Raw genomic sequence first — 20,761 nt, 5'->3', positions numbered from 1 at the left:
CTAAGGTGCATTTCAACTCCTTGTGTGAATTTTTAACGGTGCCAATTTATCAAACCTTGTGATAAGGCAGAGTTGAAGGAATTGACTGCGTCATCAATTATCTGACACGTTTACCATGATTGGAGAATACTTGTCAACCAAGCTTGAGTCAAGAATAGAGTGACACAGCCTAGAAACTCCCTTAGCCATACTGGTGTCATACTGAATGACAGAATGAGACACATAAAAAGAACCAGACTAATTGAAGAGGAAGACCAGAGACGAAAGAGCAGCAATAAGAGAAAATCAAAGGTATGCCCATATTTCTGAGGGGGACCCTTGACTAGTTGCACTTAATTGAGATCAGTCATAAATTCCCTAAACTGTTTTGCCAGTCTGCAGTTGGGATCTTCTATATGCATATTAAAATCTCCCAACATTACAAAGTTAAAGCATTTTAGGAGAAAAGGTGGTCTCAAGCCAAAACTGGATGTGGTACAAGCTGTTGAAAAGGCATCCGCACAACAAAATAAAGATGAAGCAAAGTCATTTCTAGGCCATGCTAATTAGTACTCCAAATTTGTGAGGGAGGTTGCTGACCTAGTTGACCCTATTAGGACATTACTTAAAAAGGGAACACCCTTTGTATGGACACCTGAGTGCAATGAAGCTTTTTCACCATTAAAAAGCAATCATAGAACCTGTGTTTAGGTAACGGTACCATACATCCCCCCGTAATGTCTTAACCATAGGTGCCAACACAAAAGGACTGGGTGCTACATTAGCGTGATATGACCAAGGCAAGGAAAAAATGAAATTGTTTGCCTTCCGTACTCTGAAGAGTTCCGAAATGAATTACTCCATTATGAAAAGGGAAGACTCGGCCTGTTTTTGTGGGATCAAATATTTAATGCTTTTTTGTGGGGGTATTCCTTTCACTGTGAGAATGAATAAACAAAATGTTGAATTTTGTGATCTCTTTCTAGGGCACAGAACGTATCAATCCAAGGATTTCTAGAATTTTTATTAGGGTTAGTAGCATACAATTTTAAACTGGAATACCATCCTGGTTTATGGCGTAGGGTAGCACTGTCTATCTTTGCTGCCCATCAAAGATAGGGATTGTGTTGAGAAGTAACTGAATGACAATGTTCTGACACTAACAATAGATGGTCTCAATGAAAGTGATGCAATGGACAGTTCTGAAAAAAATGAGCAACTTCACATATTGGAAGAATTCATCAAGACAGGTTGTCTGAATGTTTTAAAGATGTACCTCATCCAGTAAGAGAATTTGGGATGTCAGAAATGAGTTATGCCTAAAGGGTAAGAAGGTACCGAAAGACAAGACTATTGGCCCCTCTCCCAGATCTCTGCCCAAAAAAATAGTTGACCCAGCCTGCGAGGGACATAAGGGCAGGCGTTTAACATAAAACTGTGGGCCTGATTTAGAACTCAGCCAAAATCTAAATCCTATAGACTATGAAGGGATTTATATTTCAGCGAATGGAATATCCGTCTCCGCCAAGTTCTTAAACAGGTCCAATGTCTGATTACAGTTTTGGTGGCCAGCATGTACAACATCATGAGACAGAAGGTTAGAGACTGCATATTATATACACCCATTGGGAAGTCCAAAATTGTCAAAAATGCTGCTTTATCACCAGTAGACGTTCCAGAGAAGCCATGGATGAAGCTAATTACGGATATTATTGGCCCCATTCAGCAAACACATTTAAATAGTATATATGTTGTTGCATTATCAGACTTTCATTCCAAAAAGATAAAAGCTTTCCTTGTTCTTCACATTACCACCAGTATCCGCATAGATTTCTTAGAAGATTTTTTCCTGAGGTAAGACAGACCCAAGACCCATATAACTGACAATGGGACACAGTTTACTTTAGATTTTATGCAGAATTTCCTTTCCCTATGGTCAGTAGAGCATTTCAGAACAGCTCTACAGTTTCCAAGAGCTAATAGGCTTGTTGAGAGAGTCAGGAGAATGATCAAAGCATGCATTCAGTTAGCTGCATTATGGGTAACGAGTTGAAGATGCTATACTTGAGTTGTTATGGTCTTTCCATATTATACCCAATAGTGTTACGGATTTGGCTCTCTTTCCGTCCTTAAAGGGTATACTACCTGGTACCAAAATGGTTTCTGCATGATTGTTTGAGAGTGTAGGAATGAACACATATATGGAATGAAATATTACCATGGAAAAAAATAAAGAGCAATCAAACTAGATACAAAAGAGCTACAAGCCCGGGAAGATGCTGGTTTGGCTGTAGAAGTCTGCTGAGACCAGCATCCAGAGGAGGCCTCAGCACATCAGGAAGCATCGGAGACCATCTATGCCCCGTGATTCTTGCCAAGCATAGCAGGTGGCACCCAGAAAATGTCACTTTGAGTCTCTATGGGCAGAGGCAGTGGCACACTCATACAGCCAATAATAAGTGGCCCTCCATGAACTTGAGGGAGCTGGTGTATACATTTACTGAAAGCGGGAACTCTAGATTCTTCTAGCCTGCAATTAGCCTTGAATAGGGGTGAATTTCCTCTCATGAGCAAACAGGCTGACTTGAATGGACAGAGATGACTCTTCTGAAATCCACAAAATATGCAGGGTGGGAACTGAGGGGCTCCTTTTGACAGCACAGTGTCAAATCCGTCTTGAAATGTTTGTCAATGGACTTGTAACACTTGAGGTGCACTTGAAAGGGAGAGAACAAGAGGACAAGACAATTCTTGTGTATTGCTTGTCTGGTTACTAAAGGACCCTACTTTGACCTACCAGACATCTGTCTATGGGTTTGCTGAAGGTACAGTGCTTGCTTCAAACCGGAGTTTAATGTTAAATGTGGGAAGAAAATAGGATTACCATAGGACACTCCCCACTCATACCCGAGCCCCCAGCCCAAGTTTAATGTAGCCAAAGACCTTTGCCATCTTGGAGTTGCCCTGACACTTTGCATTTCGGGCCTGCTTGCAATAAGGCAAACAGGAGCTACTGCAAATGTAGGTAGTTCAGGGCCTGGCAACCTTTAGCTCACTGGTGAAAGATAAACTAAGAATGTGTTAGGTTGTCCCCCTTCCCACTCACAGGTTGGTGAACCCTACGAAGCTGGACCCTCAACCAGTCTTCCTCAGAATACTTTCTGGCCCTGCAGAAGATCAGAAGAGGAATGGACCTGCTGTATGTGACTTGAGAGGAGCCCTGAAGGACTTGACCTGCTCCCTCTAGTAGCCACAACAAAAGCATGGACTCCAATGATCAGTTGGCTGATCTCCTGCTTGGCTTCAGGGAAGACAACAACCTACAATAGACCTTTTCCTCACAGTACCCAGCTGAACAGTGCCAAATGGCACCATTAAAAGATTTGGTGTGAGAAGATCATCATCTCAACAGTTTTCAGGAGCAGGCATAGTTGTGAAAAAGAGTCAACTGTTTTACAACTATTTTTGCATTTTCCTTAGTGGCAGTCAAGTTTTTCTATTTTTTGTAGTTTCTACCTACAATTTTTGTTGGAAACAGGGTGAAATCGATGGATGCACTAGAAAGCTCTTTATTTTTCAGAAAAACTATGCAAATCTCAAAACTCAGCATGTGGTCAGTTGTGAAGATCTATCATAGTTGTCACAAAGAAACTAATCGTTGAAATATAGGAATAATCCAAATGTCATATTCACAAAAGGAGAAAACGAAATGAAACAGCGATCCATACCTTCTACCAAGCCTTCTACGAGAGTGGAGCTGAAAACTCTACTGACATCCACACCTACGTTTTAAGGCTGTGAATAGCCACCCTTGAGCCCCAAAACAGAGACAGTTTGTAAGCCACTATTGACATCTCAGAACCCGCTAAACTCTTAAAAAAGCTACCTACAGGGAAATCTCCAGTCCCAGACAGACTCACGCCTGACTTTTACAAACTCTTCTTCCCTGAACTGCAAGATCACTTCCTCCCCCATTCAACACCTTCACACGAAACACCAGCCTTATGCCCACCATGTGGGAAATGGGGATCATAGATCCCTCACTCCACACATAATATTGCCATATCGCTCTTTTCAACAAAGGTGCAAAAAGATACATGACAATAACACCACTCAGATTAGAATCCCTCCTCCCTGGATTGATGGACCCTGATCAGGTTGGCTTTATCTGCAACAGACAGGGGCAGATAATGTCAGACACCTCACATATTTGGTAGCTAAAGTACGTGAGACATCTCTTTTCCATTTTTTTCATTTCATCAGTTGAAGCAGTGATACATGTACACATCCAATATGCGTTGATTTGATTCTCCCTGGTATAAACCATCTCAGGAGTTCAAATGACATGTGCTGTCAATAATTCCCCAATGACGTATTCAAGTAAAGGCAACATACAACAATTGCAACTCTCATCCCCTCCCCCCCTCGCTCCCACCCCTAAGCTTTCAAAGAAGGCACACAGTAGCACATAAAGCAATATTGATGACATCAGTAGTTTTCAAAAAGCAGTAGTCCATAGTTATGCAACATCTAATGTGACATAGAAATCTGATTTCCCCTCCTACCAAGTTAATTAATTGTCTTTTGACTGTGATAAGGTACCCTCACTCTGTAAAGTGTGATATACAAGCATAATCCGAGTCATCTCTGCCCAAAACACCAGGACTTCCTGAGCCCTTTCATCTTTCCTAGTCTTCCTTACGTGAAATTCTCCTGCTCCTGCGCACTCCACCATGTCCATCTCCCATGCCGTCTCCCAAGCCTTACTGGTTGGGACTCGGGGGTTCAGCCAATGGATTGCAATGTGTTGTTTTGCCACAGAGGCCCAAGAGGGAGTTTCTTCTGTGGAGTTTCCTCTTCGGGTTTACCAGGAACAGGACCAAGAGAAACCTCTCAACTGTTTGGGATCTCCTAATTATTGGCCTGTCGCAATTGAGCACGGACCTCTGTCCAAAAATCTTTTACAAGATGGCAGTGCCACACCATGTAAAAAATCCACGAGATTTGCATTGCATATCGGGCATCACGGGTCTCCGGAAGGGCATATTGAATGTAGGCGCCTAGGGGATATATAGTTCATGTGTATGAAATTATATTGGATTTGTTTTAATCAGGAGCTCAGGTGAGGTCGTGAGGTGGATGGATGTTGGGTGTGTGGGTGCCCGCGTTTGTGAACTTTGGGAGGGGGCATCACAGACACACTGGGAGAGGACACAGGGGATGTGTAAATGGGAGTGGAGGTGGTGATTGCAGGTGAGCGGGGTGTGGTGCTGGGTGTTCTGGTGCGAGTCCTAGTGCCTGTAGTGGTAGTGCATGCAGGTGAGAGTCTAGACGATACTGGGAGGGAGGAGGGAGACGATAAGGAGGGGGACACAGTGGAGGCAGTGGATGTTACTGTGTCTGCACGTGGGTGATGCTTGTGTGTGTGCCTGTGGGTTGTGTGGTGCCTATGTTTACCTGAGCTTCCCTTGTGTGTTGACGTGTGTGCATGCTGGTCTGTAGGTGTGCTTGGGATGGGCTGGGGTACAGGGGATTGGGTCTGGGTGGAGGAGGTTGGAGGGGGGAGGCTAGACACTGGGACAATGGCTGCCATCAGTGCTGAGGCCAGAGATTGCAGGGTTCGCTGAAGGACAGCCTGACCAGAATGAATGCCCTCCAGGAATGCATTGCCGTGTTGCAACTCCCTTTCTACACCCTGGATGGCATTCACAATGGTAGACTGCCCAACAGTGAGTGACCTGAGGAGGTCAATGGCCTCCTCACTGAGGGCAGCAGGGGTGACAGGGGTGACAGGGGCAGGGCCTCAGGTGCCTGGGGCGAAGGTGATGCCCACCCTCCTGGGTGAGTGGGCACGGGGCGAACGCTGAGGGGCTGCTGGGAGGGCGGTGCTGGTAGGGGAGGTGGCGGCTGTACCTGTAGAAGTGGGGCGCACAGATGGTGCCGCCAACACAAGGGAGCTCCCATCGCCGGACGAGTGCGTGTCGCTGGTTGGTGATCCGGTGGCCGATGTGAAGCTCCCCTTGCCCTCCGTCCCATTGGTGCATTCTGAGTCCGTGGTGTGGCCCTCCATGGCCATGGGGGATGCAGCTCCCTCGTGCTCCGGTGCCACTGTACCTCCGCCTGATGATGCTGATGCACAAAAGAACAGGGAGAGCACAAAAAGGGGGGGGGGAAACAGAAGAAAGACATGTTGAGTGCATGGCATACCGCTACCGTTGGCGGACAATACAGACACAGCAGCCCCCTGCACTACGCCGTGCTCCTGCCCTCTGCAGATCCAATTTCTGGGATCTGGCCTACATGACATCTGCACACATGGATGCCACAGGGGCATCTATACCTGTACTTGGCACTCTACTGCGGTGGCCTGCATTACGGAGGGGCCTAGTCTACCTATTTTTGCCTGACCTAGGTACACCCACAGGCCTCCTCCCCCACCCAGACCCCTCCACTGCGCGCAAAGGCCGCAGAATGATGTTGTACTCACCCCCTTGTGTCTGCTGTGATGCCCTCAAGCGCCCATCCAACTCAGGGTAGGCCACCGCCAGGATCCGGAACATCAGGGGGGTCATGGTGCGACGGGCACCCCTCCCATGTTGGGAGGCCATCCCCAGCTGAGCCTCCGCCGTCTTCTTGCTCCAGCGGCGACTGTCCTCCCATCTTTTCCGGCAGTGGATGCCCCGTCTCTGATGGACCCCCAGGGTCCGGACTTCCTTGGTGATGGCACGCCAAATGTCCTTCTTCTGGTGGGCGCTTACCTACATGACATGCACAAGGGAAGAAGAGAAATCATTACCAACTGCACCACAGATGTGAGTGGCCCCCATCCCTACCCTTGCCATGTGGCACATGCATTCATCTTCCCTGAACTCTGCCCCCTTCCCCCTTACAACCAGCTCTCTCCACCCAGGCCTAGCCCATACAACGTGCTACATGTGTACTAACCTGTTGGTCTGGAGGACCGTAGAGTAGCGTGTACTGGGGGAGGGCCCCGTCTACCAGTTTCTCCAGCTTCTGAGCAGTGAAGGCAGGTGCCCTTTCCCCAGACGCAGCAGCTGGGAAACATCCTTTTTTACAACTTTTTTTTTCCGAAGGTCGTGGTTAACGAAAGCGCAACAACGCTTTTTTTAACCACGACTTCGGTTTTTTGTGCCTTAACTACGTATGTTCTGAACATGCGTGGTTAAGGTACAAAGAAGGGACTTGGTGAAGGTAAGTGGTGGGTTTAGGTTTTGGGGAGGGGGTGGGGGGTCAGGGGGTTTTAGGTTTTGGGGTGGGGTTGGGGGGTGGGGCATTTTTGGTTTTGGGGAGTGGGTGGGGGGTCAGGGGGTTTTAGGTTTTGGGGTGGGGTTGGGGGGGTGGGGCGTTTTTGGTCTTGGGGAGTGGGTGGGGGGTCAGGGGGTTTTAGGTTTTGGGGTGGGGTTGGGGGGGTGGGGCGTTTTTGGTTTTTGGGGAGTGGGTGGGGGGTCAGGGGGTTTTAGGTTTTAGGGTGGGGTTGGGGGGTGGGGTGTTTTTGGTTTAGGGGAGTGGGTGGGGGTTAGGGGGTTTTAGGTTTTGGGGTGGGTTTGGGGGGTGGGGCGTTTTTGGTTTTGGGGAGTGGGTGGGGGATCAGGGGGTTTTAGGTTTTGGGGTGGGGTTGGGGGGGGTGGGGTGAGGGATGTAGGGTGAATGGTGCCTATTGCTAATGATTTTATCAGGAATGCCTTTACAATGAAATATCGTTGTTAAGGCATTCGTGGTAAAATCATTAGTTGTAGCAACGAGGTCGGTGTTCCGACCTCGTTGTTAAGGCAGTAGTTTTTTTTGCAGTCGTTGTTTTGTCGTACAGTCGCAGCAGCCATCGTCGCTTCCAGACCGAGGTCACAGCAGCACTTGCAGTGTAGGTCCTCTCCTGTCGAAGATCAGGTATCTAGTGATTGAACAGCTAGAAAATGGCGGTGACGTCCGCGGTGGTGACGTCCGCGGCAGTGCGTATCATCACCGCCGGCGCACTTCCTCATTGGCTCCTGGGACCCATAGGGTTCAATGTTAACCAATGCAGCATTGCGCTGCGGTCTACGACCGCCTACCACGACGGTGAGCAACGGCTACGCAGTTACCCCACAATCCTATTGTCCCAGTTTAGAGGTCAGGCAGCCGCCATTTCAGGGGCCCACATGGCTTCATTTACTTCTGCGTCACACATAGCTAGGCCTACACTCAACACACATACAGGAAGGGTTTCGTGTTTGGTGTCATCTTCTGTGTAACTGTGGGTACATACCTGGAAAAAAGTTGACTCGATCCTCGCTGTTGTCCTTCCTAGGCGCTGTCAGCTGGGACATTTGGGAAGATGGCGGAATCCTCCGGTGTACCGACCACTGGTGGACCTGTTGACAATGGAGGAGCGACATTTAATCGTCACCTACAGGTTTGACCGTGCCACAATCCTGGAACTATGTACCCAGTTGGAGCCAGACCTGATGTCACCAATCCGCCATCCCACTGGAATCCCCCCTGACGTGCAGGTGCTGTCAGTGCTCCATTTCCTTGGTAGTGGGTCTTTCAACAGTGGCCATGGCATTAGGGATGTCCCAGCCTATGTTTTCCAACGTGTTGTCCAGAGTGTTGTCTGCCCTACTGAAACACGTAAGGAGATAAATAATTTTCCCTGAGGTGGAAGATTTGGCTACAGTTAAAGGTGACTTCTATGCCCTTGGACATATCCCCAACGTCATAGGTGCTATTGATGGGACCCATGTAGCTCTGGTCCCCCCCCACAGGAGTGAACAGGTGTACAGGAACCGGAAGAGTTATCATTCCATGAATGTACAGATGGTCTGTTTGGCAGACCAGTACATCTCGCAGGTTAATGCTATGTTCCCTGGCTCAGTGCATGACGCCTACATCCTGCGGAATAGCAGCATCCCTGATATGATGGGTCAACTCCAGAGGCACCGTGTGTGGCTATTAGGGGACTCTGGTTACCCCAACCTGTCTTGGCTATTGACCCCAGTGAGGAATCCCAGGACCAGGGCGGAGGAATGCTACAATGAGGCCCACGGGCGGACTAGGAGGATGATCGAACGCACCTCCGGCCTCCTGAAGGACAGGTTTAGGTGCCTCCATATGACAGGTGGTTCCCTATTCTACTCACCGAAGAAGGTGTGCCAGATCATCATCACCTGCTCGATGCTTCACAATCTTGCTTTGCGACGCCAGGTGCCTTTTGTGCAGGAGGATGGTCCAGATGATGGTGTTGTGGCAGCTGTGTAGCCTGTGGAGCCTGTGGACAGTGATGAGGAGGAAGCTGAGGAAGAAGACAACGACAACAGGGAGTCAGTCATACAGCAATATTTCCAGTGACACACAGGTGAGAACAATTTCATTTTTACCATTACATTCACTGTCACACGTCTTACTCTATCCTGTGTGTAATTTAATGGGATTATTTGGTAACTGAGTTGTTCCTTTCCATTACGGTTTCACAGGTGTGGTTACCAACGTGTGTCATCTGCATGCATCCTTCAAGGACATGTGATGTGTGACATTGGTATGTTGCCTTAACAACTAAAAAAGCATTTTGACACTGTCATTAATAAAACATTTTACAAAATCATAGACTGACTCCAAAATGTTTTGTGGTTCAAGGGTGTTTATTTAAGTGCTCAAAAATGGAGGGGGGTTGTAAAATGGTGATGGGTGATGGTGGAGGAATGTCCATGACAGAGTCCAGTCTATTAGTCTCACAGGTGCACTGCCCTTCTGGGCATAGAAAGTGGAGCTGGGGGAGTTTAAGTATGGACAGAGTAACAAAGTGGGACGGTGGGGGGACAATCAGGGTGGTCTCATTTCCTGGTGGGGGTCTTGCCATCTTGCTCTGTCCTGTTCCTGGATCTCAGGGACCGCTTGCGTGGTGGTTGTCCGTCTGCAGGGGGTAGGGTGCTGGTGTGGTGGTCCTGTGGCGGGGCGTCCTGTCCACTAGCGCCGGCGGAGGTGGTGGGCAGTTCATCATCCTGGCTAGTGTCAGGGGCCTCTTGGAGTGCCACAGTGTCCCTCAAGGTCTGCTGTATGTCCTTCAGCACCCCTACGATGGTGCCCAAGGCAGAGCTGATGGTCCTGAGCTCCTCCCTGAACCCCAAATACCGGTCCTCCTGCACAGCAGCCCTCCCAGTTCCCCTGTGTTCCTGTGCCTCCATCCCCTGGACCGTGTGCCCACTACTACTGCCCCCAGGTCCCTGTTGTTGTTGGGGTGGTGGGTTATCCTGGGTTCCCTGTAGTGGTGGACACACAGCTGATTGACCTGTTCTGGGTACGGAGGTTTGGGCCCGCTGGGTGGGTCCTGTACTGGTGTTACCAGAGGGTGGAAGGTCAGTGTTGGGCTGTGCCTGTGCAAGGGGAACCGACTGTCCCGAGGCCGACGATGGTCCAGGCTGGTCATCAGGCTCCAGTAGGGCAGAGCTGCTATCGTCACTGTGGGCCTCTTCTGTGGGTGGAGTGGAGATGTCTGGACCCTCCGGTGTGGTGACGGTCCTTCGTGATCCTGCAGGGGCATAAGAGCAGGATTATTGCATCTGTGTGTGTCATGGTGTGCAGTGGGTGGGTGTTTGTGTACCCCAGTGCTAGCATTCCTGTGTGGGGGCTTGTGTGATGATGGTTAGGGGGTTGTTCTGGGTATGTGCAGTGAGCATGCTTTGGTGAGGGGTGACCATGCTTAGTTGTGTCATGCAGGGCTTGGTGTTGGGATGTGTGGTTTGTGTTATTAGTGCATTAGTGAGGAGTTGGAGTGATACGTGAGGGGGTGAGGGTGGGGGTGTGTGATAGCATGCAGGTAGGGTGGGGGATATGATAGTTAAGATTTTACTTACCAGTGTCCATTCCTCCACCGACTCCTCTGAGGCCCTCTGGATGCATGATGGTCAAGACTTGCTCCTCCCATGTTGTTAGTTGTGGGGAAGGAGGTGGGGGTCCGCCGCCAGTCCGCTGTACTGCGATGTTGTGCCTGGAGACCGCTGAACGCACCTTCCCCCGTAGGTCGTTCCACCTCTTCCTGATGTCCTCCCGATTTCTTGGGTGCTGTCCCACTGCGTTAACCCTGTCGACTATTCTGCGCCATAACTCCATCTTCCTGGCTATGGATGTGTGCTGCACCTGTGAGCCAAATAGCTGTGGCTCTACCCGTAGGATTTCCTCCACCATGACCCTGAGCTCCTCCTTGGAAAAGCGGGGGTGTCTTTGGCGTGCCATGGGGTGGTGTATGTGATGTGTGGGGTGGTGTATGTGGTGATGAGTGTAGTGATGTGTAGTGGTGTGTGGTGTTTTGTGCGTGGATGGTGTGTGGGTGATGGTGTTGTGTGCCTCTGTGTGGTGGGATTGTCTAATCAGTGCTGTCTCTCTGGCCTTCGTGACTAATTTTTGGTTGTAAGGGTTTGTGGGTGACGTGGGTGTGTGTTTTATATTGTATTGGGTGTGTGGGAGTGGTGTTTGTATGTGTATCAGGTGTGTGTATTTGGAATTGTCCAATGTGGCGGTGCTTTGGAGATGTGTGTGTATTTTGAGCGCGGCGGTGTGTACCGCCAATGGAATACCGCGTTTGGAAGACCGCCGCGTGGAGTCGTGGGTCGTAATAGCATGGGCGTGTTTCTGTTGGCGTGGAGGTGGAGGTTGTGTTTTCGCCAGTTTAACACTGACCTTTGGTGTGGCGGACTCGTGTGGGTGTCTGAATTTCAGCGGATTCCGAGATGTGTGTCATAATAGCTGTGGCGGAATTCCGTGCCCGCAGCGGTGTATTGGCGGTCTTCTGCACGGCGGTAAGCGGCTTTTACCGCCAATGTTGTAATGACCCCCACAGTGTTCAGTGAAATTTAACTAGGGCCTGAGAGGAGAGATAAAATAATGTCAGCCTATGCTACCCCCACTGACATTATAAGGGTTAGTGGTAAATGTACTGCCCCAATTAAACTAAAATTAAACACACTCAAGCAATCACAAGTATTCCTTTCGGAGGCTGAGAACATACAACTAATCTATTCACAGACAACATCCTTTTAAAGCCTGCAAAACCACTAACCTCCCTACTGCCACTTATGTCTGAGCTTTACACATGCATCTGGCTTCAAAATTAATAAAGACAAATCATGTATCCTCAACCTCACAGTACCATCACTGGACTTATCGCTCCTCCAAGATGAAGCCCCATTCAACGAGCCACCACCTCAATCCCAGACCTAGGTCATAACATCACTCCCTAAATTAGAGGCATAGACGAGGGCAAATTGGGCTACATAATGCGGTCATTCTTGAAGATTTCCAAAGATGGCGCCACTTTATCCATCCATCATCCATCATGACTATGCTTCATCAACGGCATCAAGATGAATATCCTCCCCTGACTTTTATATATCTTTCAGATCCTTCCCGCGCCTATCCCCATCGCAAACATCTCCCATATCTAACGTCCACATAAGCTCATTTACATGAAATAGTCAATAGCCTTGCATCTCTAATAAACTTGTCATGATGCCCAGAGATAAAGAGGGATTAGGCAGTCTGAACTACCTGGACTGCTTCTGCACAGCTCATCTACAATACATTTCAGTATGGGTGGTGCACTAAAATGAGAAACATTGGTGCTTTGTGGATTGTGCAGTGGCTTGGCACCTGCTCTGGGAACAAGTGTGGCTCTCACATCTGCCAAGACTGAAGAGTGCTTACATTGGCACCCCGAGAAAACTGTTCTAGAAATATGCCCTGTAGCATTGAGGAGAGGTCCTACAACCTTCCCATCCCTGAACACGTTGACAGCTTGCAACCCTAACTTCACCTTGGCCTAGAACTTACGTTTTTAAGTGGCCAAACTTAAGATTTACCCGCATGTAGTTCAGTCAGGCGGAAGACTATGTTGGCGGGGAGGGAACTCCGTCGCTTCCGTGACACAGTTTCCTTCCCATCAACATACAAATGAGGCCCTTAGTTGCGTTGATGTTGCTGCAGGTTCGTAGGGAAAATGTCCCACAGTCCACATGTTTTGTTGCAGCAGCTACAATTCATGCGCTCAAGCTTAGAAGGCTGAATTCATAAGGGAGGTGAACGTTAAGCTTAAAAACCATAAGTACAAAAAGGTTTTACTTTTTCCACTGGTAGAAAGCAAAGACACAGATGGGGGAGTTTTCTTGTCTAATTACGGAAGTCATAAAATCCCCTTAAGAAGGAAATTATGCAAACTGGTTTTCTAAGTTCCTTAAATCAATCTCTATGTGCGGAAATTCACATAATCTTGCCATCCTAAGCAAAATTACCCCTCACTCACCTGAAATGACATTTGCCACAAACCACTGAAATGTTTTGATTGATCACACAAATGAAAAAATGCAGACACAATATTTCAAGGTAGTATATCAAACTGAATACATAGAGGACTTAGACTTGCCTGATTCCCAAGTTAGAGGCTGGAGGAAGTATTATAAGGAAGCATTTTAGACTTTTCTAGACACAGGCAACATAACTGCTTTACCAGCATTTTACCCTCCACACATACGATCTTCTTCCCAAGAGAAGTTAGACAAGAGAATCTTTTTCTTGGGTTTTGTCTGAGATAAGACAGTAGCTGGAGCTTCTCACCTGCAGCACTGCTGAAGTTACTTAAGCCGATGGTCAGAGCAGGATAGTCCTCTAGAGAGGAAGCAAAGAAGAAGGTTCATTATGAGAATCAACAGCAGCTGAAACACATAAACAATTCTCTTTGTGCCTCAAAATCTGCTAATTCATACCACTATATCATTACTGTACTTTGCAAGATCTTGGATGGAATGGGAGAAATAGGCCTTGCAGTAGTAAAAAAACAATTTAAGTGTTTTTCACCATCAGAACAAGTAAAACTCAAAAGCATGTGTCCAACTTTTTAAATACACTGCACCCTACACTCTGGGCTGTCCAAGGACTATCCTAGGGATGATTTATATGTATGAAAAAGTGAGATTTAGTTCTGGCAAAAGGTTTCTTTTGCCAAGTCGAAATGGCAGATTAAAGCTGCACACACAGGTGGCAATGGTAGACCTGAGACATATAAAAAGAGCAACTTAAGCGGGAGGCACAATCAGTGCTACAGGCCCACTAGTAGCATTTAATTTACAGGCCCTGCTAACAGGTAGTGACAATTTATTAGGGACTTATAAGTAAAGGAAATATGGCAATTAAGTGAAAGCCAATAATACCATGTTTTAGTGAGACATCACAAGCACTTTAGCACTGGTTAGCAGTGGTAAAGTGTGTAGAGTCCACAGGCCAGCAAAAACGAGATGAGCAAAAGTTGGAGGGGTGAAGGCCAAAAGCTTGGAGAAACAACACCTCAAGGTGGACTGGTTTATTGTGTGCCCCCCAAGCTGAAAGTAGAGAGAACTACCCAACCTCCTTGGCATTCTCATCAATAAGCTGGAAAAACTGAGAGAGATAATCAGTGGTGGTATGGTCTCATCCTGGACTGTGTTCTACTGTAAAAACCATTGCCTATAGGGACCACCTCAACATTTTTGGATTCTCACCCCTCATCTACAACAACCATCAGAAAGACCTGTTGTCTATCTGGACCTGGAAGTGATTCCCACACAGGTTTTCTCTCAGCTTCTTCAGTGCCCAGACCACAGCAGCAGCTCCTCTCTCTCGATAGCACTCCACCTCTGTTTCAGGGCAGTAATCTCCTACTAATGAAGGCTACAGGTTGGTCTAGGCCTTCCTCATTTCAATACTGGATTACCTACAACCTTCCCATCCCTAAATACCTCAATAGCTCGCAACCCTAACTTCACCCGGGCCCTAGAACCTAAATCTTTCACCCACTGGACCCAAGGGGACTGCAGAACTCTAAAACACTTATTTCACTGAGACTGTGCTAAACTCTTTGAGCAATGCAAAAACGATTTCCACATCACTAAAAAATCCTGACTTCAATATTGTCAACTGAGACACTGGGCTCAACATCCCCCTCACCCCATTGCAGCCACAAGAACCTTCACACCTTTGGAGAATCTAGTCCGCACATTCTCCGGCATGAAGGATTTAATATCCAGGACAAGACTCCAACCCCATAACCCTTTATGCTAACCAATCACGAAAGGTGAAGGACCTTGTAGGAAAGTACCATCTTGCCTGGCATGTTACCCCCATTTTAACTTGTGTGTCAGTTTATTTTTGTCTGTCTCACTGGGATCCTGCTAGTCAGGACCCCAGTGCTCATAGTTTGTGGCCTGAATATGTTCCCTGTGTGGTGCCTAACTGTGTCACTGAGGCTCTGCTAACCAGAACCTCAGTGCTTATGCTCTCTCTGCTTTTAAAATTGTCACTGCAGGCTAGTGACCATTTTTACCAATTCTGATTGGCACACTGGAACACCCTTATAATTCCCTAGTGTATGGTACCTAGGTACCCAGGCTATTGGGGTTCCAGGAGATCCCTATGGGCTGCAGCATTTCTTTTGCCACCCATAGGGAGCTCAGACAATTCTGACACAGGACTGCCACTGCAACCTGGGTGAAATAACGTCCACGTTATTTCACAGCCATTTTACACTGCACTTAAGTAACTTGTAAGTCACATATATGTCTAACCCTCACCTAGTGAAGGTTAGTTGCAAAGTTACTAAGTGTGAGGGCACCCTGGCACTAGCCATGGTGCCCCCACATCATTCAGGGCAATTTCGCCGGACTTTGTGAGTGCAGGGACACCATTACACGCATGCACTACATATAGGCCAATACCTATATGTAGCTTAACAATGGTAACTCCGAATATAGCCATGCAACATGTCTAAGATCATGGAATTGTCCCCCATGCCAAATCTGGTATTGGGGGGCCAATCCCATGCATCCCTGGGGCTCCAGCATGGTCACCGGGTACTGCCAAACTAGCTCTCTGGGGTTTTCACTGCAGCTACCGCTGCTGCCAACCCACAGACAGGCTTCTGCCCTCCTGGGGTTTGGGCAGCCCAGTCCCAGGAAGGCAGAACAAAGGATTTCCTCTGAGAGAGGGTGTTACACCCTCTCCCTTTGGAAAGAGGTGTTAAGGCCCTGAGAGGAGTAGCCTCTCTTGGCCTATGGAATGCTATGAAGTGCACAGATGCTGCCCTCCTTGCATAAACCAGTCTACACCGGTTCAGGGATCCCCCAGCCCCAGCTCTGGTGTGAAACTGGGCAAAGGAAAGGGAAGTGACCACTCCTCTGTCCATCACCACCCCAGGGGTGGTGCCCAGAGCTCCTCCAGTGTGTCCCAGACCTCTGCCATCTTGAATGCAGAGGTGTGAGGGCACAATGGAGGCCTCTGAGTGGCCAGTGCCCGCAGGTGACGTCAGAGACCCCTCCTGATAGGTGCTTACCTGGTTAGGTGGCCAATCCTCCTCTGAGGGCTATTTAGGGTCTCTACTGTGTGTTTCTCTTCAGATAACAAATGCAAGAGCTCACCAGAGTTCCTCTGCATCTCTCTCTTCGACTTCTGCCAAGGATCGACAGCTGACTGCTCCAGGACACCTGCAAAACTGCAACAAAGTAGCAAGACGACTACCAGCAACATTGTAGCGCCTAATCCTGCTGGCTTTCTCAACTGTTTCCTGGTGGTGTATGCTCTGAGGGCTGTCTGCCTTCACCCTGCACTGGAAGCCAAGAAGAAATCTCCTGTGGGTCGACGGAATCTTCCCCCTGCTAACGCAGGCACCAAATTTCTGCTTCACCGGTCCTCTGGGTCCCCTCTCATCTCGACGAGCGTGGTCCCTGGAACACTGGAGCTGGATCCAAGTGACCCCGACAGTCCAGTGGTCCTTCTGTCCAAATTTGGTGGAGGTAAGTTCTTGCCTCCCCACGCCAGACAGTAATCCTGTGTACTGCGTGAACTTCAGCTGCTAGGGCTTCTTTGCACTTTTGCAAGGGATTCTTTGTGCACAGCATAGCCCAGGTCCCCACATTTCTCAACTCGCTGAGTTGACCACTGACTTTGTGGAACCCTCCTTTGTAGTGTTGAGACGACTGCCGTGCTCAGAATTCTAGAATGCCTGTTCAAGTACTTCTGTGGGTGCTGCCTGCTTCTGCGTGGGCTCTCTGTGCTGCTGAGCTCCCCTTCTGTCCCCTCCTCCAAGGGGAGACCTCCTGGTACTTCCTGGACCCAGGCAGCACCCATTTTCTTCAACCGCGACCTTTGCAGCTAGCAGGGCTTGTTTGTGGTCTTTCTGCATGGAAACAACTCTGCATCCCCTAGCACGCTGTGGGACACCATCTGTGCAAAGGAGAAGTTCCTGGCATCTTCCGTTGTTGCGGAATCTTCAGCTTCTTCCACCTGGATGCAGCCAGTTTGCACCTTCATGCGGGCTTTAGTGGGTTCCTGCCCCCCTGGACACTTTTGTGACTCTTGGACTTGGTCTCCTTCCTTTGCAGGTCCTCGGTTCCAGGAATCTTTCTTCAGTGCTTTGCAGTTAGTTGTTGTCTTTGCAGAATGTCCTATCACGACTTTAGTGTGTTTCTGGGGAAGTAGGGTAACTTTACTCTTACTTTTCAGGGTCTTGGGGTGGGGTATCTTGGGCACCCTAGTGTTTTCTTACACTCCCAGTGCCCCTATACACACTACACTAGTCCTGGGGTCCCTAAGTGGTTCACATTCCACTTTCTTAGTATATGGTTTGTGTTGCCACTAGGCCTATTGCATCCTATTGTATTCTACAGTGTTTGCACTACTTTTCTTACTGTTTACTTACCTGATTTTGGTTTGTGTGTATATTTTGTGTATTTTACTTACCTCCTAACGGAGTAACTGCTTTACCACTTTGTCATTGGTGCTTTTTATAAGAAAAACATATACCAAATACTTAAACATATACACAGTTAACCTAAACAGTTTAACTTTCTTTCTACAAACTTTTTAAACAGTTTCAGAAAAGTTTTCAAAAGTTTTGAAAAGTTTGATTTTTTTTTATCTTTTCTCTAAAAGTTGTCAAACTTTTTTCTCTCTGTCCTAAACCCTTTCTAACAATCATGTCTGCAGTAGAACTTACTCCCACAGTTGTCCAAGCAACCTATGCTAGTTTAAACTTTAAATGTTTGAGGGGTCTCTGCATAGGAAGAGGTTTAAGCATTGGTAAGAACCCTACCAAAGATCTACTCCTTAGCCTTCTCCTAGAAAGTGATCAGAACCAGTCTGGCCCATCCCAGGATCAGGAGGTAGAGGAGGGGGTACCCAGCAAGACTCAGAGGAGTCCCCTGAGGATGTTGGGGAGGGCTCATCCAAAGACCTGCCAGTTAACAGGCCATCTAGTGACACTGGTAGTGGGAGGGGGTCACACACTAGTAGGGCACCTTTCACTCCAAAAGGCCAGGGTACTAGAGCCAGTTAGAGACACGTCACACTCTGCCAATTCCCATATTAGTTCAGTGTCGCAGAATTCCCAAGCCTCCCACCCTGAGGATAACACTATGAAAAGGGAACTCAGAAAGCTGAGGTTGGAAGAGGCCAGGCTGAAGCTAAGACAGCAGCAGCTGGCCTTAGACAGGGAATCTCTAGAAGTAGAGAGGGAAAGGCAGAGGTTTGGGTTAGTTCCCCATGATGGCAGCAGCAGTGTTTTGATGGCAATCCTGCAAGAGAACAAGATTCCAGAAACCTGCCTAAGATAGTCCCCCTTACAAGGAGGGGGGTGACATCAACAAGTGGTTTGCTGCACTTAAGAGGGCTTGTATGGTACAGTTGGTCCCTCAAAGGCAGTGGACTGCTATCTTGTAGCTATCTTTCACTGGTAAGGGTATGGATAGGCTCCTTATTGTCAGTGAAAGTAATGCTAATAATTACAAAGTTTTGAAGGATGCACTCTTGGATGGATTTGGCTTAACCACTGAACAATACAGGATAAAGTTCAGAGATACCAGAAAAGTGTCCTCTCAAGACTAAACAGACTTTGTAGTCTGTTCAGTAAAGGCCTTGGAGGGTTGGTTACATGGCAGTAAGGTGACTGACTACAAAAGCATGCATAATATAATCCTGAGAGAGCATATTTTTAACAATTGTGTGTCTGATTTGTTGCACTAGTACCTGGTAGACTCAGATCTGACCTCTCCCTAAGAATTGGGAAAAAAGGCAGACAAACGGGTCAGAACAAGAGGGAACAGGAAAGTTCATAGAGGGGGTGACAAGGATGGCAAGAAGAAGGATGGTAAGTCTTCTGACAAGGGTGGGGACAAAGATAAAAACAATTCTGAGTCTTCATCAGGCCCACAAAAATCCTCTGGGGGTGGTGGGTCAAACTCCTCTCCCACAATCAAAAGAAACCATGGTGTTATTTATGTAAGAGTAAAGGCCATTGGGCAAGTGATTCCACTTGTCCAAAGAAAAACACCAAAGCTCCCACTACCACAACCCCAACTACAACTTCTAGTGCCCCTAGTAATAGCAGTGGTGGTGGCTGCTACAAATAGCCAATCTAAGGGCATGGCTGGGCTCGCCATTGGTGGTGTAGTTGGGGTTGGTCTTGTTAGGGAGACCACACAGGCTGTTTTAGTCTCTGATGGAGATATTGACTTTGCCACCTTGCTTGCTTGTCCCCTTAATATCGGTACGTACAAGCAACTTCCCCTAACAAATGGTGCTGAGGCCTACAGGGATACATGAGCCAGTGTCACTATGGTGATTGAGAAACTGGTTCACCCTGATCAACACCGTCTTGGTCAGCAGTACCCAGTGACTAATGCTCATAACAGCACTCTTAGCCACCCGATGGCTGTTGTGAATCTCAACTGGGAGGGGGTCAGTGGTCCAAAGAAAGTTGTGGTAGCCACTGAATTACCTGTAGATTGCTTACTAGGTAATGATTTGGAGATATCAGCTTGGGCTGAAGTGGAGCTTGAGACTCATGCAGCAACGCTGGGCATTCCTGGGCATATCTTTGCTTTGACAAGGGCTCAGGCCAAGAAGCAAAGAGGACAGGGAAACTTGGATCCTGAAACAATGGACCAAGTGCTCCCAAAAGCTAGAGGTAGAAAGGGTAAATCCTTGCCCACTATCCCTTCCTCTCTAGAAGATTCCCCTTTTGATGAAGAGGAATCCTCTCCCTGTGCAGAACCTACACCAGATGAGCTGGCAGCAGACACTGCTGAGCTTTTGGGCGCAGGTGGCCTGCTAGGGAAGAGCTGAGTGTGGCACAGCAGACCTATCTCACACTAGAGGGTTTGAGACAGCAAGCTGTCAAACAGCAGAATGGGGATGTCACTGATAGCCATAAGGTGTATTGGGAAGACAACCTCTTGTACATCGAGTCAAGGGACCCTAAACCTGGAGCTGCAATGGGATTGGTTATGTTGCAGCTGATATGCTAATATGAGAATATGCAAATGAGTTGCCTATATATTTACTGATGAGAACATTTTATATTTGACTAACAGTACTTGAAAATAACGTGTAATGTGCAAAATGTGCCCACAGGGAGTGGTCACCATTTGTGTTAACAATACTAAATAATGTGAAAGTTTAGTAATTGTACTAATGTGCTATAATGAGAGATATAATTTTATGTTATGATGCTTCATATTCTTAAATTAGATATACCAGAGGCCTAGTCGGCACTGGGCCTTGCTTGCTTAAATGTGGAGACGCGATGAGCTGCCGCAGACTGGAACTTGAGAAAAGGGACCTTGAACTGTACAGAGTTCACCATGAAACACTGCTAGGAAAATCTGCAAACCCACCAGCAGACAGGAGACAATCAGAACAAATTGATACAATTATGTGTAGAGTAGGCTAGATGTACTTTCCCAGGACTTGAACAATGGAGCTACAGACTAAG

General features: G+C 47.8%; 1 protein-coding gene across 9 annotated transcripts in view; it reads right to left on the bottom strand.

Annotated features, from left to right (window-relative positions):
- LOC138250922 (major histocompatibility complex class I-related gene protein-like) overlaps positions 1-20,761 on the bottom strand; it is a 687,827-nt gene that overhangs the window by 239,143 nt on the left and 427,923 nt on the right. For all 9 annotated transcript variants that reach the window (XM_069205605.1, XM_069205614.1, XM_069205610.1 and 6 more), the window contains one exon: positions 13,579-13,629. In XM_069205605.1, the coding sequence (XP_069061706.1) occupies positions 13,579-13,629 (51 nt within the window). The remainder of the gene's footprint in view (positions 1-13,578; positions 13,630-20,761) is intronic.

This window comes from Pleurodeles waltl, chromosome 1_2 (genome assembly GCF_031143425.1).
Source record: "Pleurodeles waltl isolate 20211129_DDA chromosome 1_2, aPleWal1.hap1.20221129, whole genome shotgun sequence".
Lineage (NCBI taxonomy): Eukaryota > Metazoa > Chordata > Amphibia > Caudata > Salamandridae > Pleurodeles > Pleurodeles waltl.
This window is presented reverse-complemented; position numbering and strand designations above follow the sequence as displayed.